The sequence below is a fragment of the Coturnix japonica genome, chromosome 6 (genome assembly GCF_001577835.2).
Source record: "Coturnix japonica isolate 7356 chromosome 6, Coturnix japonica 2.1, whole genome shotgun sequence".
Lineage (NCBI taxonomy): Eukaryota > Metazoa > Chordata > Aves > Galliformes > Phasianidae > Coturnix > Coturnix japonica.
Genome location: NC_029521.1, coordinates 22241762 through 22265572, shown reverse-complemented (window position 1 = coordinate 22265572; position 23811 = coordinate 22241762). Strand labels below are relative to the sequence as shown.

At 37.2% G+C, this 23811-nt stretch overlaps 1 protein-coding gene across 3 annotated transcripts in view; it reads left to right on the top strand.

Moving 5' to 3' along the window:
• Nucleotides 1-23811, top strand: part of SORCS1 (sortilin related VPS10 domain containing receptor 1) — a 258259-nt gene that overhangs the window by 98831 nt on the left and 135617 nt on the right. For all 3 annotated transcript variants that reach the window (XM_032445519.1, XM_015867126.2, XM_015867125.2), the window contains exon 3: nt 10062-10161. In XM_032445519.1, the coding sequence (XP_032301410.1) occupies nt 10062-10161 (100 nt within the window). The remainder of the gene's footprint in view (nt 1-10061; nt 10162-23811) is intronic.

The window sequence follows — 23811 nt, the reverse complement described above, 5'->3', positions numbered from 1 at the left end:
GGAAGAAATCAAATTGATTAGAGGTTATAGTGTTGAGGCAATAGAAAAGGACAGACATGATACACTAATTGCGATTGAATTCTTTAGACTCAGTGCTATAGTAAATTTAGTTATTTTAAATTAATGCTAATTTAATTGACCGAAAGGAGGCTACTGGATGTCTCATAGAAGGCCTCTGAGAATGCATAGATGACACTTTAAATAATTTGAGGAAGAAGATAGCTGGCAGAAGTTGTTCAAGGTCAGGAAAGAGAAATTGCTGCCAATTATCTTTGTATAGCAATTATAGCAATTGTATATGTATAGCAATTATTTGCTTACTAGTTAAATATAACTAGCCTTCAGTGACTGAAGAATACACTGTTACAGGTGGGTTAGCAAAGCTGAAATTTGCAGACTTTGCAGGTACTTTGGAAGACATGTCTGCATTCAGGGAATTGGTGGTGGCTGAGGATGGTAGGTCTGTTATGATTAGAAGGTAGAAGGACTTTTCAAGTGTCTGGCTGAGTTCCTACTGGAAACGTAATTTTAATGACTAGATTGTATAATTAATGTCTTTAGGTACCTGTAGCTTTGGAAAGACCTTTCTTGTTTTAATTCTAAATAAATTAAAAGCAGATGGCATGGGGAAAAAAGTCTTCTGGTCCAATTTTATAGTTTTTGTAAAGGCACTTGTATATTAGTTGTAAGTAATGGAAATAATGGAAAAATTTGACCCATCAGTAATAATTTTAGTATCAAGGAATCTCGTCAAAATCTTTCAACCCACAGTCCTTATTTTCTCAAAGCCAGAGATGTATACAAGGTATCTTTTTGCAGTGCAGAGCAAAAAGGCAACCTGTAAGATTTTTTCTGATGTGGGATTTATGGCCCAGCTTTCAACTTTTTTTTTTCATCGTTTGCCAGTAGCACAGAAAGAAGACACTATTTTATCTGTAGACAGTTCTGTCTTAGATGACTTTCAGAATCAAAGAACTGGAGGAGTTGAGCTCATTTCTAGACTGTATTGCCTTTATGCACAAATGCCACTGTATCAGTTCTTTAATAGACTGTTTTAACACCTCACCTTGACCACATCTTTCTCTGTTCTTAATATGTGGCACATGCCACTGACCATTTTTTTTTCTTCCTGCAGAATGATTGGGAGCATTCATTCTCCTCAGGCCTACGATATTGTATTAATCTTCTGCTGTGTACTTTCATTTCATTTCCTGTAAAAAAAAAAAAAAAAATCCATCTTCTGCTACTGGAGTTGACCTAAGGTTAGATGTCAAAAGAACAAATTACTGGCACTTGCTGATACCCCTAGAGTGAGTACCTATAAATAGCAAGCTTTATAACCCCGCTGATTCTTGAGATACATAGTGATAAATAGGCTCCTACCAACCAAGAATAGAAAAAAGCAGCTGCATGGCTCCAGGTGATGTATATTCTTTTAAACTGACAGAATTTGTATGGCTGCATGTTTCAAGTGGTTTTGAAAAGAAAAAAAAAAAAAAGATACAAAAATGTTTGTATCTGCGTGTTTTAAGGTAATAATTAGTGATTCACGGGTACAGTATTCCTCATCTTGTCTCACATGTGTATACTACAATGAATTAAAACCTCAGACAGCAGGGAATTCTTTCCTAGGTGCGATGGCAGACAAGGTAACAGTTTAATGGGGCTGCTTGTTCACTGCTAGGACTAATTGAAATCTTTTCAATGGATCAGTTTTCTCCTAAGAAATGCAATATCAGTCAGGTAAAATCACAATATTTAAAAAATAAAATTTTGACAGATTAGTATGTTTTGAAACTGTGAGTTTCATGTTCTTCTTTTTGTTTCATTTGAGCTTTTCTTTTTTCTTTTGGAGCTAGAGCCAGACTGTATTATAAAATATTCAATGGATTGGATGATTATAACGTTGATACTAGTGGGGTGAAACACTGTGAAATATATTTTTGTGTAATCTTTTTCCAATGTGTTCTTGCTTTATCCAGATTTTTGGAGATGAGCTAATCTGTTTTCTGGACATACAGGGTGACTGTGGATGCTAATATCTCTCTGAATTAGCTCTCAGATCTTTTAGCAAAGGTCAACCCACCGTAAGGTTTTTGTGGATTTTTCTTTTTTTGGCATTGTATTTTTATTTTTATTTTATTTTTATTTTTTTTGCCCTGGCAACACTCATGTTTTCAATGAAGCTGCTATGACCTCAGTGTTATGATGGGGTGGGGAGTGTAGGACAAGACTGTCTCATCTCACTGATTAATGGAAAAGATTCCTGTTGCTCTGCTCCCAGGCTACAAAATCCATTAACCACCCCTTGGGGTGCCTGAAATTTATTCTGGCCATTACCATCAATTAGAAAGTTAATAGTGTGATGATTACTGGGCTATGGTCCCAGCTATTTTTGTGATTTACACCAGGCCAGGGTGGAAATGGGAAGATACAACACTCAAAGAATCACTTTACAAGAGAGAACTTAGCATTAAGAGTGCCGAGATGTCAGTGCCCAGTGTAAACATATGACAGGGAGAATCATTAGTCTGTCTGAGTTCTTTTAATTTAAGTGGCATCTGTTAATTTAAATGCATGGAAGAGCAACTTCAGTATTCACTATACCTAAGATGAGTATTTTTGATTATGACCATAAACCTTAAGTCATGCTGTGCCCAAGGAATTACTTCATTCTAAGCTGTGGGTTTTTTGTTTTTTTTTTTTCTAGTAGAAAATGCTGTGATGCAGGAAGGGAGGAGATTGGCATTTTAGCCTTGTGGGTTTATTTCTGTTTTTCTTATTATTTAAGAAAAAGTAAGGCAGATGAGATCTTCTGGACTGTTGCTCTTCCATCTGCAGTCTTCAGATTCCTCCAAATTTCAGAGGTAGCAAAGAACAAATCTGTGGCCAATAAAATCTTAATCTCTATGTCAGGGTCTGTTCCTTCATTGGAAATAATGCTGGAATATTGAAAAATAGTGCTGTAGACTTTGACAGGGAAGGAGAAAATGCTTAAGTGTGTTATACAATCATATATACAAGGATTATCAATATCTCAGTTTGTGGTGTATATCAGCTCCCAAATGTTACTGGTCCTAATCCAGCATTGGAGTTACCAATCCTTCTCTCATGCATTCACAGTACAGCAGAAATTGGATTATTGGTCAAGCAACACAGGACAGACAACTAAAACTAGAGAACATTTAAAGGGGATAGAAATGTATACCAGTTTCATCTACTTAAAATTTGATATGCTTTTCTGCTGAAGTATTTGATCTTGCTTTTTGATTATCTAAACTTTATGCTACAGTTTTTCTGAAGCTTCACAGAGATGTGAGCTCTGCCATGATGGTTGTGTTTCCCTGAATCTCGCCTGTTTGCTCAACTCAGCCCTTGGTGATAAAAAGCGTAGATGGCTATGAAACTGCATCCCATACCTACAGCCTTCTTTATCACATAGAGGTTTAGCCATGTAGTTATGGGTTCTGGCAGGCCCTTTACTACACTTATGCAAAGGAGATGGATGGTGGTACTTCAGGTATTATGTAGTCCTGAGAGCCACCTAGTTTGAAGACAGGGAAAGAGGACAAATATTCTTCCCTTAGGTTGCTAATCTGAGTAACTCCCAACTGAAGCAGCAGTGAAGGGAGGCTGACCAAATTATCTTTCTACAACTGTCATCAAGAATGTGGTTAAGTTGCTTGTTTGAAGGTAAACAACTCATTTAGGACGCCTAAAAGAAACACCTCCTGGCCCTCCTTGTTTCCATTGCTTCTTGTTTGGTTAAGATTTTGATTAGCTATCTAATTCAGAATGTAAACTCCCTCCCTCCCTCCATGTCTTCTAGGCAGCTTCTATAGGTGAGAAACTTTGTGATGAACTACTTCTTCCCAGAAGGGACAAACACTACACATTTCCATAAATTCTTATAAAAACTCATAGCTCCATTTCCACGAAAAGCAGTAGTCACAACTCAAACTAGGAGCAGGATGATTTCAATATGGCAGCTAATATCTCTTTTAAAATATATATTTAAACTGTATTTAATTTTACATTTCTTCCTTTTGACAATTATATTAAGGCTCTTTTCAATTCTTATTTACACACACAAAACCTCAGCAAGTTTATGCTTCAGGACGGAGTGGGAAGTCAGTGGAGCCTGAGGGAATGTGCATTTGAGTCTGTCACAGACTGTCTTGAAATGTAAAAATTAGTTACCTAGACTTTCCCTCAGTTTCCCTCACCTAGAAAATGAGAACAGTAATAGTTTCCAGCCTGCTGAGGGCCTCATGAGGAAAAAAAGTCATTGCAGATGTGTTCACTTAGGAAGTGAGTCATGTGGGTCCCTTGAGTTATAAAATCTCTTCTGTTTCTTTCCCCCAGAGGTGTCTTTAAAAGTTAATTTCAACCTGTCAGGGTAAATTTGAAGTGTTTTTAGTTCTGTGACATAAGCAGTGTCATTACAGACGTTAAATTAAAGAAATGCAAACTAGCTCCTTGCCTTGTCTCTGCTGTCAGGCAACTTGCTAACGTTGCCCTCTTGATCCAAACTCTTATGAAGGAAAAGAAAAACAGCAAGCAACCAAAACAACCCGTGAAAAACAGACACTTCTCTGAACTAGCTTCATTTTATGTTAATCCCTGCTTAAAGGACACGAGCTATAGGTAGAAGTGAGCCTCAATACATCTGTCAGGTGAGAAAGGCCAGTGGGGCATAAATATACAATAGGGCTAGGACCAAGGAGCCAAAAAGCCTTTAGCAGAGGCAGTGTGGCAGAGGCAAGAATGCTTTCAGTGTAGAAATGCCCTGGATAGTTGGTGAGATAAAAGCATTTTAAATGGAAGTCCTGAGTGTTCTGCCTTGAAGGTCTCAGACTACCTAACTTGATAACCTGCTTGTTCAGGAGGTGGTCATTCAGAATGTGACTTCAGGATGGAAATGTGCAAATGAGGACAAGGGTGGCCTCTTTGTGTAGAAGCAGTCCTTATGAGAGGTCCAGGGACACAGATTTCATTGTGTTTACATTTTGCTCTTCAAAGTGGTGAAATAACTTCCTTCAGAATGTCTGTCTCTGAGATAACCATGGATTTCTGGTTGGAAGTGGATGAGTGCTTAGAGAGTTGTTTATATGAATTAGAATGTCAGCAAGTGGTGACATTCAGGTGATGCTAGATAATTCTTCTGAAAAAAACAGAAGTAACTTGCTATGAAGATGAGGAACAGCAAGAAGCTAAAATCAGGTCATTTCCAGGGTTACTCAAGAAGCAGTTAAATCAAAACAGGCATTGAGCCAAAAGTGACATTTATCAATGATTTGTGAAAGGCTTTAATAAGTAGAACAAGTGAACTGAAATAGTTGTCTTTTAAAGACGACTTTGATGTTATTAGCTTTTGTGAAACAGAATGGCATGACAAAAATCAATGGGTAACTTTACTACTTGGCTATAAAGCCATGAAGGGATGAGTTTCAATTTAAATGATGATGGAAAAGCACCTGAGGATACAATGTCCCCCAAAAGCAAGAATGCGGAACTCTACAACTCTACCACAGAGTTTAGGCATGAAATATCATGTGAAGAACATTAAAAGGCTCCTGCATTACCAGCTATACTATTTTTCACAGTAAGGCCTACAAGATCACTTAAAATGCATTAACAATTCCTTTACTCAAACACTTATTCAGCGAAAGCCCTTTGTAAGAGCAGCCTCTGACACCACAGCTCTGCCTTCTGCAATAGAAATTCTTTCTATCCAGAAAACTTCTCAAGCGGAGATTAATACAACAGTGGCTGGTGAATCTCATGCTCAACAGGCCAGTCTCTTCCAAGGAAAGCCAGGTGTCAAGTGCTGTTATGGACAAGGCTGGAACAGGTAATCTTATCATGACTTTTTTTTTTTTTTTTTTTGCTTAAAATGCCTGAGTTTTGTCAAGGTTGAATTCACATGCAGAAGCAAAATATGCTAGAATCCACCTCGTTATTCTGTTCCTCATCATAACATGTTGATTATTCTGCTGTTCCTGAAGCACCTTACAGTTGTACCTAGCCCTGCCTACCAGGGCTAGCTGCCACTCAGAGAGCAGATAGAGCAGCAAATTAAATTGTGGGGAAGGAGGAGGGAGAGTGCATGATGCATAGGGCAGTCTTCTGATGATAGGGAGGGAGAAAAAGCAGTCAAGTTAGTCTACAAGATCAGTCATGACTGGTGGCAAAAGGAAAGTGCTTCTTAATGAATATTTATGAGGAGAAAATGATACTTGAATAGAAGTCGAGTTACCCTGCTTAAATCTGGTATATGATGTTCTTTTTCCCTATTAAGAGTGTTCTAGAAAGATCTTTCCAAAAAGAAACATTGACCAACCCATCAACAGGTTGATTTTTCTCATCTTCAGCAGCTTTTTTAGATTAAGTACAGACAACTTTAAATTTGAAATGAAAGGAAGTAAACAGTGACTTGCTAGGGAGTTCACTTAATTTATATATTCAAATTGACAGTCCTCGGAATTTGTCTATGCTTCTTGAGAAGGAAGAAAATTTCCATAGGGTTCGTGTTAGTGGATGATTCAGGTTGCCTATTATAGTTGTGAAATATTGGTAGACTGGATTGAGATATATTCATGACAGTGGGTGGACTAATGGAATTCTGTGACTTTATTTAAAATGTGCAGGAGTTTATTATAATACTGTAATAGGAATGTCATTTACCCTGACAGGAAAAGCCCTGTCAATGAATAATAACAAAGTTATTTAAATGTCAACTTTCTTGCAAACAGTTTGCAAAATATAAATTACTCTGCTTGTTTTTAGTTTAGTTCTGTTTTAATTTATTATGCATGGGAGTCATGGTTTCCCTACTGCAGTTGTATAATTTTCTTTATACTGATAAATAAACTAGTAATAATTAAAATGTTTCTCTCATGGAACGTTTGCAGAAATCGTTCTTATTTATCAGCTGGGTAGGAAGATTGATTCTGAGGAGCTGCTAGTAAAAATTAGGATTAATTTAATTGAACAAATGACAGCAAGAATAGTGGGACAGGTGTGAGGTGATCACAATGAAGTTTACGTATTCTGTTCCTGAGTATTATCCTTTAGTGTATCTCATCTGCATTTCAGCAGCATCCACAATGTGCTAATGTGTCTTGCTTTTTTTCTTCTCATTTAATTGCACTGGCACAGATCTCAAATCTCTATGCATATCTTCCTGTTTCAAGCAGCTGGACTTGCTTTGACGTAGCTGTAACTGTACCTTTTCTGAAAGAAAACAATTTACAGAGGGATTTAAAGTATTTGATGAGACCTGTTCAACAACTCTTCTCTACTCCTCTCCCTAGGTAGGGGGGGGATAACCATTGCAGCATGCATGTCTACACTGTAGACCTATTAAAATACATCCTATTGTTCACTTTGTTATGTGTTATTTCAGAAGCCATAGCTTTTCAGCAGATGAGAGTTACTTTTCTGTGGCTGTCAGCTCTACGGGTCCCGGTTTTGGTCCTTCCAGGTGATTCAGATAGACATCTATTTGTTTTCCTTGTTTTATACTGATGCTCTAATACCAAGTTTTCTCTTCAGAGCTTCACAGAGCTTCACACTGCCTCACAAAGAATGGGAAATGTTGCTTTATACATATCCGTTCCCCTCCAGTTAATAGGAATTTAATTTGATGATCCTATGCTGTCACTCCTATCTGCACCCTGCAGAAGTGCTTCTGTCTTTTGCAGCTATTCCAGGTTTTGATAGGAGTCTGTGCTGCTTTATAAACTCATTTAATAAATAAAGATGAATACCTAGGCTGCTAATCAATGTCTTTTTGTATGCATATATGATAGGAATAAGTTTGTTGATACCAGAGTTGTATCCCAGCAGAGTCCTTAGGTGTATGTAGCTTTTCATTTGATACGGTTCTTTTCTTCCACTGCTTTGCGTGCACCCACCACTGTTTTGTTGTGTTAAAGCACTTCCAGGTGCCCATCTGTTGCTGTATAGCATTCATCTATCTATTAAAATTGAGGTTAACTACAAAGTGGTATATGAAAAAGCAGATTGTAGCTGAACAGGCCAGAGGACAAGCTATTACTAATTTAGAACAGGATAATGGGAGTGAGATGTAACAGTGGCTCCTTTTATCACTCACATATTTGTTCGTCTGCAAAAAAACATTTTTCCAAGTCTTCCTTGCAGCTTTTCTGTTGTTTGTTATAGTTGTTGACACAAGTGCACACTTCCCTATGAGTATGACATTACCTGTTAATAAGCCTATGAATGCAAAATAAGAGATTTGAAGTAAGACAAGGCTTGCAATTCTTATTTGCAATAGACCTTAAGTATCTCTTTGGCTGTACTGTTGTGAGACTGTTTAATAATCTCCAAAAGTTTTGTGGGTCAAATTTACTTCATTGTTATCCTTCTTTGAAGGGTTCCATTTTAAAATCATTTACTTGTTTAGAGATGCAAGTAAATGATCTCATTTAAAAAATAATTTTACCTAACTCAGTAGGTCAAACTTAATCCTTACCTTTAATTATGAATGTTTATTAGCCTAAAATTCACAAGAACGTCTTGTGTTTGATGTGGAACGTGGCAGAAGATGGAGCAGTGAGCTGGGCGAGGTGACCCAAGTGAGCAAGCAAGGCTGTGTGCAGCCTTCTGCTGCAGTTTCTACACCTGATCACCAGAACATCTCTGAAATATGTGGTAACAGACATGGCTATTGCAGTGTGTTGTTCCTCCTCGGTCTACTGAAGAAATAGCTGGGCTAGTTTTTGTGCCCTTCTGGGAGAGGTAACCTTATAAAGGCAAAGATCAGTCAGTGGGTGAGAGTTTTGCATTAATCTTCTAACTACCAAAGGTCAAATGCAAAGGTCATGGGTGCATACATTTCTTAGAAGGGAGCGAGAAAACAGACCACGGGCCAGTTGTTACACAAAAGAAAAAGACAAGCTAATTCTTTAATAAACTTCACGAATAGAAAAGCTCAGCTTCAATGCAAATCTGGTGGAATTTGTTTTAATGGATAAAAAGTCCAGGCTGCTCTTGCCTTTTATTATTCACACTGACTGCAAAATCTGAAATCCCGGGAACTACGGCATGAATGTAGGCAGCTGTAAGTGTGGGACATGATTTGAAAACCTAATCTTCATGTTGCTCCTTGGCAAAGCCAAACAAGCCAAACAAACCCATGGTAATATTAATGATAGATAATGAGTACTTTAAATACCTTTGTGGATTTGGCTGGCTATACTAGGTTTGGGCTGATTATCTAAATTCCTTGTTTATTAAAACATAATTCAGAGAAGCATGAGGTGCATGTTACAAAACTGCTGCTGACAGTTGATCTTCATTCCAGTCAGATGTTGAGAGTAAATGTCATGGCAACTTAGCTCAGTCTTATTTGTTCACTTCTTTTGTTGTCCCAAAATATGTAGTCAGTATCTCTCTTGGCAATTTTCGAATCATAAATACATTATTTTCCCTACAGACAGTGGAAAAGCATTGCTTTTAAAGCAGTAACACATGTGTTCATACTATCTGCTAGTCTGTGTGAATAAAACCTTGGATATTGTAGTTGCAATGCTTGTATTGTGAGCGTTTTTTTCAGAAGAGTGTTACTTTTTCACAGGTAACTGAACTCTAATTTCACTGAACAATCAACTGAAGCAGCTTCATTGCAATGTGATGAGAAAAAGCTCTTATCTTAAAAAAAAAATTTTAGTCTGAGGTTGGAGCATACAATGAGTTAGTAAATATGGTCTCTTGCTGTCTGCTGTTTGGCATTTCTGACTGTCATTATCTGCTGTACACAGAATTTAGCATTTCTTATTGTACATGTTTATTTTAAAGTGCTTTGGAAAGATGCTGGTTTAATTTTTCCTAATCTAATTTAAATGTAAATTGTTAGCACTCACATGATGCTGTGTGTATACAATTAAGTATCAATATATACTATGTGAATCATTCAAAAAACTCCGGAGATCCATTCCACTATGTAAAGTATGGCTTGCATTGAAAAACTGCCAAGTGGCTTGTGGTTTTGTGATTAAGTGTTCTTACTTATGAATTCTCTTTTTGAATTATAGGTCAACAGATTATGGGACAACATATGAGAAACTGAATGATAAAGTTGGCCTGAAGACCATTTTGAGCTACTTATATGTTTGTCCAACAAACAAACGTAAGGTAGGTGGTAATGAGGTTGGCTCATTTGGACTTTGTGTCCTTGTAATCCTCATGTTGTCAACATCTGTTACGGTTTGAATGGCTAGAGTTTCTCTGGCTCTTTGTTCTTGAAAAACTACCTGACAATACCAAAACATATGCCAGTTTACGCCAGCTACAGCACCTATCTGTGTGCTTTGGAGAATACGCATTAGCAAAAATACCGTGGAGTGAATAGGTGTGATAGGTATCATGTGTCCAATTGTTTGCTTATCTTCATCCTGCTGATCTTTTTTTCTGAAAGTGACAGAGACTCGTTGAAATGACAGAAACACATCTACTGTGGCCAGATTGTACAAAACATCATTTCTTTTAAGTGCTTCCAATTGGGAACCAAGCAGGATTTGACAAAATCCTGCTGAGAAAATACCTTCCGAAGCCCAGAAGGTTTTAATCATGCAAGCACCCAGCTGAGTAACAATTTACTAAGAACTTATAATACTGGCATTCATAAAAGGAAGCTGATGTTTTCTCTGTTGTACGTTTTTGACAATTTTTTGTGATATGCTGGTATGCAAAAGGAGATGATGGTGAAACAATTTATAATGACGATGAAAACATTCTTATATGTAGATATACTAAAAAAAAAAGTTATATTGTCTAAAGGCTCCTTCTCATGCACATTAGCTTTTATATTTGATGATAGACAATTATTACCAGTGGTGTTTTGGTGTGGACATTACTAAAAATAGCTTAGTTCTTCCTGATATTACTAGTTATTTCATTTCTGGCTTTCTCAGCTTTTGGTCCAGAAGGAAAAAAAAAAAAAAGGGTAGGATGAAAAATCAAAACCAAAGCATCATTAAATAAATGGCAATGGTGATATTATTGTCCTCTCAACTTGTTAGCTGTGAAACTGTGTGCATGCTGTGTGTGGAAGACCCAACCCCAGCTCTTTTCTCTACCATGGGGTTATGAACCTGGCTCCTGTTGTTTTTTTTTTTTTCTGTCTTAGTGCATGGTACGAATTGTTCCAGGCAGAACTGAATTGCTTCAGTAGAAATTCCTAGTGAAGACTTATTTGCAATGGAGGTTGTGTATGTTTGGGCAGTTAAGGTCACCATTTCTGCTGCTTTCATTGTACTGAAACATTTATATATTCTTTCAGAGAGAGTATGAAAGGAAAAAAGGGCTGTCCTAACCAGAGAGGACAGTGCCTAGCTTTATTCTCTCATAGATCATGTTTAACTCTTTATTCAAAAGAAGCTGGCGCTTCAGGGCATGCATGAGTTATTTGACCTGTTAAGAAATTGACCCTAGAATAAAACAAATCATATTCTAGCACTGCCTACTTTTCTTCAATTGACAGTAACTGTGACAGAGTTTGGATCTCATCCTCTACTCACCTGCACTGTGAGCATGTTCATAACCAAGGAATATTTGTATCATGTTCAAGGACATTTTTCTTTCCCCTGATAAAACTGTTTCTAAACACTGGAACATAAAGCTAGGGTGTACTTCTGAGATCATGTGTTCTACTTCCTTGCTGCAGGCAGCTGCCTCATGTGGTCTTAACAAGACACCTGTCAAGGGCTTCCTCTTGAAAGTGCTCTGATTAATGGCTTATAGCTCTGGAATTCCATTTGTTACCTGTTCTGATAAATTGAGCTTTTGATGAAGAAAGGGAAGGAGTTGGCTACCTCATACTGCTGTGTTGCCATATGGTTAAATCCTCAAAGCTACTTATGTGGTTATTACTGTACAGGATTGGAAAAAGGTGAAGGGGTGGGGAGATAGATAATCTTTATAATAAGAAACAGAAATATGTTCAAGTCTCGGAATGAAATCAACTAAATGTCTGAAATTAGTGGAGAGTTACTGTCTCATTGCAAGTGACCCATGACAAGCATATTAAACTTATCTTTAGAAGGTAAAATAACTACATTATCAGATCATTTAAATGTCCTGTGAGCTTGTGGTTTGAAAGGCTGGTTTGCTGGTACAGAAACTGCTGTGGCAAGTTTGCACATAATCATATTCGGTATTTCTTGGAGAGTGATAATATTGCTCTCCAGAAAAATTAATAAGTGTTTTAGCAGGGCAAAATCAGTATTAAGAACTAAGGAGGAGCTGAGAGTTTTGTAAGCATATTAGTCCAACTTAAGTACATAGTGGCTCCAAAAATCCATAACCCAGCTGCATCTTCCAACTTCCTTCTTCACATTGCCACTCTTGTTTGTGTACCCATCTGTTGAGTTGGATCAAGGGCTAATATGCCTGGAAATTAATCCCTTTCCAGCTCAAAAACCAGATGGATGAAAGCAAAAAGCTTCCAGGTGGAAAGGTGGAACAGCTCATTCTGGCAATAGAACACATTGAAGTTGGCCTGTAATCAGCATGGGAGCCAGAGGAAAGCTGCAACACGTGGGATGAATGGACCTTAGTGAAGGTCTAAGACTGAATTGTCCAAAACTTACCTGAGCAAGAGGAGAATGATGTCTGCAGGGAGAACTTCTGGAGACTGCCTATTCTGTATAACATGAGATTATTTCTCCAGAAGCATTTATATATAAGCATCCAGTTCACCTCCCATAACTAGGGGAGCACAGGGAAAAGATCATAGGGCTATGCCATACTTCCACACACAAAAGTATTTCACAGTGGAAGCAAAAATATTAGAATATTATTGTACCTGATGACTGTCAGAAGGGAGAATTTACAGCCTTTGTCACCAAGAACACTGTCAGCTAATATCTCTGGATCCCCAGACCTGAGTTTCTTCTTTTCTGAAATCCTGACAGTGCTGTGAGGAACTCTGCTTACTTTGAAACTGACAGTGCTTTCCCCAAATATGTTATCTGAGATAAATGATTCTTCTCAGTCTGTACCTGCAGCCTTCAGTGCTCTTTGTTCCGCAGTGATTTTCTTTGTAGAGAGAAAAGACTTCCTCAGTAGTAGAAAATAATAAACTTATTATTTTGAGATATTGGACAAAATACCCTAATAGGATTCAAGTGGGACCAGCATGTGCTGAACTTACTGCTGTTGGCTTCCTATTATAATAAAATTAATATCCTTTTAGCACTTAGTTGTCTGTTAGCAATAGTCCCACTGAAATAGAAGGTAAATGTGAACTCTGCTTACTCAAGATGAATTGCTTCCAATGACGAAACCAAGTGTATCCTGTACATAGCCTTGTCTGTTCTGTGCAGAGAGAAGCAGTTAGAACAGTGAAGCGTAGAATGCATGTAATTGGATTTATTCAAATAATTAATAGGTTTGTTAATGAATTTGTGATAAATTTCACTTTCTGGAAAACAACAAACAGTGACATGTGTTGAATAATTTGTTTGTTTATAGCTTATTTTCTCTCCTCTGCCTAGGAAAAAAACCTCTATCTATAAACATATAGGATTTGCAGGACTTCTGTCTCAGAATGCTAATGATTTCTTTTTAAAAGGTTCCATATTCCATATTTTTGTCTCCTTATTCCACAAATTTGAATCCTTAAGCTGGACACTGCAAGTAATGTCATATTACAAAAGGGGGATAGAGAGGGGTTGAAAATAGGAATGAGAAAAAATTCAGCTCCTGTTTAGAACTTAAATCACTGAACTGTTGCTGTTACTTGTAACTTTTCTAACTTACAGTATTTTCTTTAGGAAATAACAGAAAATCATAAGTAATATATTGATGTGTAAGCTCTGTCAATAAGAGGGATGGAAACCCTGTTTCTCAGTATTTTGTTCTTTCACTAAATTACTGCACTGCCTTGACTCCATGACTGATGATGCAGAACAGGGAAGAGAAAATCATAACACATGGATCTTTCCAAAGACACAGTGCCTATTTGAGTATTTGTCAAGGAGTCTCCAGAAGAGAGAATCCTCAGCATACAGTAAATCCCTCAGCTTAGACATGTCAATGTTGGTTTATTTGTTAGGTGCATACAGCCTTTTCTGAAGGAATGTAAAATGCTTTAGAGGTTTCTACATGAAGAAGTAGTGATTGGAAATAGTGCACTGATAGGTTAACAAGTAAAATAGCCTAGGAATCCATGTTGATGTCTTGACAGTCTTGCAGAATTTAGCGTTCACTTTCCTACAAACACACACACCAAGTTTTATGGTCTTTAGGAAAAACCTTCCACATAGTTTTCTTTCAAGTTTTGCAATGGAAATCACAGATGTGAAAATAAAAGCAGATGTGCGACGTGGTGGTGGCTTTAATTCTCCAGAGCTTTTATTAGATTCAGAAATTGCTGTTGGCTAATTTAGAATGTTTTATTGTATACAGCAAACAGTGCTTTTTGCAGAGCCAATTGATGCAGTTCATTCATTCCTTTTACTTTCAAACCCTTTGTGGTGGTGTATCTCCAGTTAATAAAATGCTGGGTGATAGTATCTGCCAGCAACTTTATACTATTTATAGAATGTCTGGTCCATCAGACATTTCCTAAAGGTTTAAATTTTTTGTTCAGCTTTGGTTTTAGGTTTTTTTCCTCTTTTTTCCCCCTTCCATTCTTTCTGTACACCTGCCTTGAATTTTTCCTTTGTTCTTCAAAATATTTGGATAATTGCTGTGTAGTGCAGTTTCTTTTCTTTTTTTTTTTTTTTTTTTTTTTTTTTTTTTTTTTTTTAACCCTCTCTAAAGATAAATGGATTACAGATGCCTTCCTCTTCTTTTATATTTAGTGGTTGTGATTAGCACCTTTATCACAGCATGTTAAGCACCATCCTGTTGTGTGTGTAGCTCAAAGATAACGGCTATTTATTGTAAATATAATTGCATGGGTTTCAGTTCTGGCTAGATCCCTAACTGCTTCAAATTCCGTTCTATTAATGAGTTTTAAATGAAAGGAACCTAAAGTGATGAAGGCCCAGCCTTCTGTCCTTTCTAGCATGTGGTGTATCTGTAGAGGGGAGAACAGTTGGTAAATCTTTCTAGCTGTCAGTCACGAAGGACTGGAGATTTATTGATATTAGCCCCAGTGGGAATGTTTGGATGCTACTTCATATCCTGTTTCAGGAATGTAAAGTATGTGGTTGTATAAAGCTTGAGACCCAGAGCTATGTGCTTTTTGCTGGCCTGTTCTAAGCCTTGGGGAAAATGTTCTTGTCTATAGGGATGAACAGTTCCATCTGATGTTGCTATTTCTCTAGGTTCTGCTACTCTCAGTTGCTAAAATCAGATTGGGATCAAAATCCTCTCCCTGACCTGTTTCCAGAAGCTTTCAGAAGGCTGATGTGATGGCAAGACTTGATTTTTACACTCAACAAAATACAGTTCTTTCCAGTTGAGTACTTCTTGTAGACCTCTATAAATTGAGCATAGAGAATACCAGCTTGTATCAGGTTGGTTAGAGCTCAGCAGATTTCTCCAGTTGAGTAAAACCAATGTGGCATAGGCAGGGATATGTACTCATAGGCAGGTCTACACTATGACCACAGGTGATGTTTGGTTGCCGTATCTTTTACTTCAGAAAAAGTGTTTTGGAGGGAAGGACTCAAAAGTGCACTGAATGAGAATCATACTATTTTTGCTGACCTGTTAGGCTGGCGAGTTTAGGTAACAATACATTTGCCTTTCTTCCAGTGGGCTTCTTATGGAAGAACATGAGGGTTCTTTTTCATTTGTCTCTTTTCTGCAAGTACAGTTATCTAATCTCATTCAAGAATTCTGGCTTAAGATTTGATGAACTGGTCAGAAAGAGCTGAAATCCTGAACTTACCATGGTGATCTTGGACTGCAGGAACAGTTTGGTAGGTTTACGATAAGACTGTATTACATGGAACAGATCACTACTCATAGGAGAGGAGGGGATGGCTCAGCACTAAATCAAGATTTAGTTTTTCATTTTTCATCCAATTTTTCAGTGCTTATAATTAATACAAATCTTTTTGTGTGAACTATTGGTGACTACTACATAGTCATAACAATATAAAGTTATAACAATGCATATATTGTAATTTTCACTGCATTGTATAATGCTTTCACATTCAAGAATAATGCTTCTACCCATACTCTGCATCTACTCGTGCACACTTGATGACTGAGTTTAGACTTGGTTTCTATTTCAGAAGATTGCCTTTTGTTCTTAGTTTAGAAAGTTAAGTTGTTCTTAATAATTAGTAACGATTGGAAGAACTTCACTGTTATTTAGTGAAGATCTGTAAAGCAGTAGTGACAGAAAAGCTGGTCCTGTGTTACTGATCTTTGATACTGAGTTCACAGGAAGCCAGTAATTAACAAACAATCTGATCCCTGTTAACACAGTGGGGACAAAGTGTCATCTTTGAAAGTGAATATTCTGACTTTTGAAATGTCTGGCAGCATTCACTACCAAACTTTGTGATTCATACCTGCAGTATTTGACAGCTCTCACAATAGCCATTATGAGCAAAGCCCTTGCCATTATTCTACATCCATATCTCTTCTTGGATATGAAGTGAAATCAAAGCCCATTTATTCTTCTGCTTCTCTTGTAAGGCTATCAAAAACAGTGGCAGTTTTGACATTTTCCCACTTAAAGTTGTACTGTGGTATGACGTATCTCACAGAAGTCTCCAAGGACATACTGAGTGTTGAAACTAATGATAGGAAAGTATGAGCCACAGAATTCAGCTTTAAATCTAAAATTCACTCAGACTGAGGAGAGTCTCACAGGTGTTATTCCGTTTCTCTATCCTCTGCTGTCTACAAACTGAACGTTTAAATCTTATGCAAGGTTATCTGTTGTTAAACATTTCCGTTTTTATCCTTTTTCTATTCCTCAGTGATTTCACAAATATTCTGGAACAGATGATAGCCCTTTTGGCAAGGAAGATGTATTCCAGCAGCTTAGTGAACAGTGAAATACAGTTAGCTTCAGCTTACGTAGAGGTAGTACTGCACGCACGTGTCTAAATACAGCACAAATATGTCCTATTATCAAACGTGTAGCCCTGTGCATTTCTATAGCAGCTGTTTAAACCAGGGAAAAGTCAGGTAGCCTAACGTGTATTTATTTATTTCCTATGAAAGACTAGCCCCAAGCAGGTAAAAGTCAGCTTGTTCAGAATACCTGGAAGTTTCTTAAACTGTCAAGTAGAGTTGGGAGGAAAAAACAACAAAAATGTTGTAGTATGCATTCAGAAGGTGTGGAAATGGAAAATATTTGGGGACTAAAAAGCCCAAATAATTTTGTTTTCAAATGATTCAACTTTTAAATTCCATGTAGATTTACCAAGATAAATCCCAGTGGAACGTAATAATGTTACCTATTGTTTCTTAATCACCTTGCTAATTATTTTGTTGTTAGAAATCTGCCCTTAACAATCTAAGTGGAGTAAAATATTATGAATTCTCCTCTGCGCATGTATATTCAGGCCTTTGTACTGTGTATGAGTAAAAAGTATTTCTAGTCTTCAGTTTAGTCTACCTGATTTTTTCATCAAAGGAAATAAGGACAATTAGAAAGAAATTCAGTGGACAACAAACAGCAATGGAACAATCAGTGCAGAATGTTCCTTTGGGGTCTGGTGCACAGCTTGTTTCTGATTACTTCTATTACTAATGGTAAATAATTAACGTGATAGCACAGCAAACTTGAAGGACGGCAATCTGTGCTCAGTTTTGGCACTTAGGAAAGAAATGCAATCTATATATGTGTGCCATGCCTAATGGGATGTTTTCAACTCCCAGAAACAAAAGAACAATTGGAGGTGAACCAAAGACTGAAGGACAGCATCTGTTAGGGAAGACAGTATAACAGTTTCTCTGTTTGTTTCTTCAGACCCTCAGTCATTTATGGATTTTTGTGTTAATGGCTAGTGAAGAAGAAATATTGTTAAACCTGGTTTGTAAATGAAAACATTTGTATGTTTTCCTAAATTCAGAAATAATCTCCAAATACAGGAATTAGAAGTAGGATTTTAGTTGGAACCCAAGCCAAAAGAAATGAATTCTCCTAATTCATATACATGCACGTGTGGAATATCTGATCTCCTTCTATTACATTTCTTTTTGTCAGGAAATCTCAAAGTGCCTGTCATCCATGCAAGGTTGTAACCCTCGTTTGTATTGCTGTGAAAGGTATATTTTCACCAAAGCTGAAAAGCAGAAAGGAGAGAAGAAAACATTGTGAAAGCATGCTTGGAAGAAAAGATGCAGTAGGCTATTAAAATCTGATAGAGAAGTAGAAATCAGTCATCCAATGTAGCAGGGGGAAAAGTTCACAAATAATCTACCTCAGACCTCTGTGTTTTTACAACAGTGTGCGCTGAAATGTTGCTTTCTTATCTTGAGAAAAAAAATAAATAAGTAAAAAAGTCCCACACCTTTTGAAATATTTGGTATTTTGAACCTTGGAGTTGAGACCTGTATTCTGAATCCTGTCCTTTGTTAAGTGTTTCACCACCCTCTTTTTATAGTGCCTCCACCACCATAAGTCTTCTCAAGTTCTAGGATGCCAAACCTTTCTTTTTGCTACTGTTTCATGTGTGTTACTGACAAGCTCTCAAAGGAGCATTCAGTCAATTACCACCAAAGACTCCCATTGTTCCAAGGAGACTGGCCTTTCCCCTAAGGCACCAATTAAAATCTATTACTTTTATTCTCATAGCACTTGCTGTAATTGGAGCTCTGGCTCTTTGCCTGGTAGAACTTGTTGGGTTTTTGTCTCATTTATTGCTGAAACTTTACTAAAGAACACAAATGTAAAAATTACAAAAACTATGTGTACTTTGGGGAAAACATAGTTTTAATGAACCTTTTATTTCAATATTTCACTTGCCACTAGAAGTGTAAGAAAAATCCAAGGAAAATAATATGTTTCACCTGATGGTATGGCTTTCTTGCTTCTTTCTGTTCTCTTTCTTTGGTTAATATACTCCAATTATTATGTGGTATGAATTTGCCAGCAAATGTAAAACAAATCTGCTAGGAGCCTTGCTAATATTTCACTATGCTATGAAATTTAAAGGGAGAGTCATGTAGAGCTTTGTATTTGCCAAGCATCTCAATCTTCAAAGGCTATCCTTTCTGTATGAAAAACTTCTAGAAACAGTCACTGTTGTTCCTGCATTACTAGTAGTAGGAAAATTGCTTATTGTGGTTAAAAGTTGTGTCGCAAAATTGTAGTTTGGGACTTAGGACTTTCTGCCAACCCGCATTTCTTGTGTCAGTTGAAAATTGTAGGGATAGAAGCAGTTGCTGACAGAGTATGGAGGGACTGATTAATTTTGAAGATATCTTTCTGGAGAGCTAGTTGGATACCTATCAAAATAAGTGTTGGGGTTTTTTGCATGGGAGGGGAATTATAGTTTTGCAAAAAAATTGTTCAAGTGTCTGCTGTTTGAATCTTCTTGATTGTGGTCTTTGAGACTGTATCAAATTTTATGCATAAGAGAGTGAGATAAATAAGTGAGATAAATACTTTGTCTCTGGTCCAAGGAGGATACATATACAGAGGATAATACAGGAATGAATTGCTTGTGTATTTTGGTTTGTTTCATGTGTATCATTTATCTTAAGGTTCCCACATCTTCAGAGAACCATTTTCCATCATCTTCCCTAGAACAAGGATACCAATCACTGGAAGTACTGTCAAAATTCTTTATGGCATTCTGGACTTTTAGCACTGTTTTGTTTGCTTGTTTTCTTTTGCCAGTTTGAGAAGGTTGTGTTAGATGTGAATCAGGCTCAAGATTGATTTTTATATCTAATAAACCTGGGAAAATAAAACTTCCCAAACGGGAGGCTGAACTAACTGCACAAAGAGATTTGTCAAGCCTTTCTACGTGCTATTTCATGTATTATGGGGAAAAATAAAATATATAGAAATGCAAAAATAAAAAGTATTTTATAGAAGAGTGTGAAATTTCCCTAGGGATAAACTAAAATCCCTACTTTTTTTTTTTTTTTTTTTTTATTTAATCCCATCAGAAGAGGTAAGTAAAACATTTTCACTTAGAAGGCAAGTCCCCAAGGATGACAAACTTTCTATGACTGATACTAGTAGGAGGCAGCCATGTTTGCATAATAAGGAGGTAATTTATCTTCTGCACTATTATATACTTTACTATTACAAATCCAAAGCAACACCAATTAATTGATTCTTTATCTTTATTTATTATAGGGATCATAAAGAGAATGTATTGAGACTTTCCTTAGAAAGCTAAGAGGTAGAATGCATTAAAGCCTTGGCAATTTTTAGAACAATTTCCTTCAAACCTGAAGAGAACTATTATAGGTGATGATGGAGATAAGACAGGCCCAAGAACCCTTCTAAAGAACATTATTAAGACAAAACGTGATGTAGGCATTATGAGGTCAAGTAGCATCTGTTCTGAAATTTATGTCTAAATTGGTTTGACTTCGAACCGTGTACGTATGTTGCTCTGAAAGCAGTGCGTCCTATGTATTTCCAAGTATACAACAACACATACAAAGAGCACAATAAGACTATTTGGTTGAGCAAATTCTCTACTATCAAACATGGTTTTACAACTTAGGCACCACCATTAGCTGTTATATCTTTAAACAGCCAGCAAGTGTTGATGAGTGTCGGTGGGTGCTATTTATTCAGTGACACATCTTTACTTCATCCACACTTCCATGTCAGATACCATTTTGCCCCTCTGCTGCCATCTGTCTCATGGCAGCAAAACATAGTGGAATATTGGCAGGGAAGGTTCAGCTTCTACTGCTGTAGCAGCAGTGTGTGCCTCTGATGTTGTCAGCCAGCATTGTAAAATAGGAGGCATTACTTTCGTGATAGCCCTTGTGATTTCATTTATATTGTGTTAGCAGTGCCTTCACCTTCTGTTAGACTTCCTAGCTGGATAACATTGAGTTTGAATTTTGGCTTAACTTTCTTGTTGCTTTCTCTGATAACAAGCTACTGCTTTGACAGCTAGGAAAGGCTGTATGGAACAGTTCTCTGGAAGCTATTGCTTTTGAGAACTCTCCGTCCCAACCTTCATTGCAAACTGTGACAAGAAATGTCACAGACTGGTTAAGAGGGAGGTAGCATATACTAGATGTTTGTACTCAGGAACTGAATTATGCCACAATACTAAGACTGATAGTTCTGTTAAAGCACTCTTAAATGTCTTAGCTGTGTGTGTTTTCCATTTTCCTGTTTATGCAGACAGCCTGAAAAGCGACTCTGAAATACGTGAATTGCTCTGTATATCTCAACAAGGTATTCATTCCAGTTCTGGGTTATCAAGATGTCAGTCTTCAGTTTTAACCTTACCATGAGTTCAGGCATATGCAATTAACTCACTGATGTCACCATACCTAGGCTATTGTTCAGCTCTGATCCTTTTGCTGTCTCTTGTGCAGGTCATATTTTACAATAAAACTTTAATCTTTACAACAAGATGGAGTTGAAAAGGTTAATATTATGAACAGAATTTGGACAGAAAATGAGGATAATTTGAGCTGAATTTGGCATGCAAATAAACCCTTGTAGCTCTGATAACCAGCTACTCCAGACAGATGTACGTGTGCCACCATTCCCATAGTATTTCTGTTGCTCACATCAACCGAATAAACAACAAGTTTATAAAAGCATTACTTTCTTTCCTAGTGTCTGATTATGATCAAGCACTGTATGTTTGGTAGCTATCTGCAGGTTACTATGCTTATTGTGGCAGAGTTGTCTTCGTGGCAGTGAACCAGAAGGCCATAAAATAAGAGTGTGTACGTATTACTGCTTTCTAATTGCGTCAACTTGCCTGTGTTTATTCAGCCTTGCGATTAGGATCGTGCCATTCAGATAATCTGTTCATATTGATGCAGTGGAGCCATGAGTAGAGAGGTAAGGAATGTCTCAGATAGCTAACTCAGTTCTGGGAGTGTTCCAGATTCTAATACCTATTGACTGTTCAGTCTGTGTTTCTGTGATGTTAGAGCACCCTAAAAGGGTGAGATTTGCACACATGCTGAGTGTTCATTAAGGATAAAGTCAGGGTGGAAGAAACCAATTCTTTGGGCCTTCAGATTTCCTTCCTTTCACTGAGGATTGTCTTATTTAATAGTATGTATCAATCATGGAGCGATTCTTTGAGAGTACTGGTGGTGTTTATAACCTGCAGACAGCATGAATTTGGCTTGGTTTTACATCTTTTGGACAGCAGATTAAGTGTGGCAAGCTTGCATAATTTAGCAGTGTACCCTCAAAGAGCAATGACGAAAGGGTCCAGGATTCTCTTATGTTTCTGGTTCCCTGAAGATGTGATAAATGTAGCCAGATTTATAGTCATAACTTGCCCAGTCACCTCCATCACAAAATTGCTTGTGAGTTGAGAAGGAAGCTCCCAACTTGACTGAAGCTCAGGCTGTTGAAGCATGTCTGTCTTGCTATCGACTACTACAAGTGATAGACTAGCGCAGCTTAAGCTAGTTTTAAGCTCTTTCAACTACCACAAATATAAACAGAGAATTCAATATAGATTCCATATATACATCACTAACTTGGAGTATTTCCCTCATGCGGGCTATTGATATCAGTATTCAAATTAATGAAGTTATACTTGTATCTGTAGAAGTCTTACTCCCCTAAACAGTTGGGAGATAACCTGAAGAGATGTAAAGATTTTTAAAAGCACAGATTTCTTAAATCTCTTTATTTATGTACCTGCTTTCTAGCTTACATTTTAACTTCAAAAATGCTGCATTAGTGCTTTATGCTTAGAACTGCAAGCTATTCACCTTTGAAAAACAGAGATGTGTTTCATTGAGAAGTGTTTTGAGTTTCTTTAGGTACTGAGGTGTTGTGTAAGCACAAACAATTATTATTGATAGTCAATTCATGTACATAGTAAAAAATAGGTTTCCACTATAAAATAGGTTATATTATTCAATATATCTAAATTATAGTTGCAGTAAAGCTGCATATATAGACTCTCTTTGGAATTATATGAATAGGTGCTACAATATACTATATGCTCTTATAGATTATTGCCTTGTGAGAGATTCACGGTAGAGAAGTGACTTGCACTTGGGATGGGGAAAAACACATCTTCCAGTAAAAAGACAGTTCCTAAGCTAGATAAAGTAATGTTTTATGAAAACACATGAATAAATGAAGTGGGTTTGTCAGCAGAAAGCATCATCTTTGCTGTCATGGAGGACAGTTAGGAAAAAACCCCACACAACAAAAACAGAAGAAATAAAACCAACCAAAAGCTCAAGGCTCTGAACTTTTATGTTATCTGCTTTCCAGTTCTAAGTAGCAGAAGGGCTGCTCTCTCCCTTACACTGCAAAATCTCAGGGGGAAAAAAAAAAGTCTCATGTTTTTTGAAAAATTCATCCTTAAATGTCATAAAATATTACTCGCTAATCCATCAGATCATTCATGCTGAAGGCTGCTGTGGTCCAACTTGGTTTTAACCTAAATTGAAATTAGCCCATGTTTCCTCATTCTGGGTCACCCCATGTGGGTCCTTTCCCAGGGCTTTTCCAGGGATAGGGGTGTTCATGATCAGGGGCAATGTTAGTGGTGCTGAATGGGTAATGAGGGAAGTGATTTTGCAGAAGAGCAGAGAATCAGGCCGATACCCAGCCTGCAGCAACTGCCTTCAGTGTATACTGGTAATGTGCAAGTTTCGTTGTTACTGTTCATCCTGATACGATGTTTCATCTCACTGATTTGTGTAGAGCTGCTAGGATGAGCTTTTCCC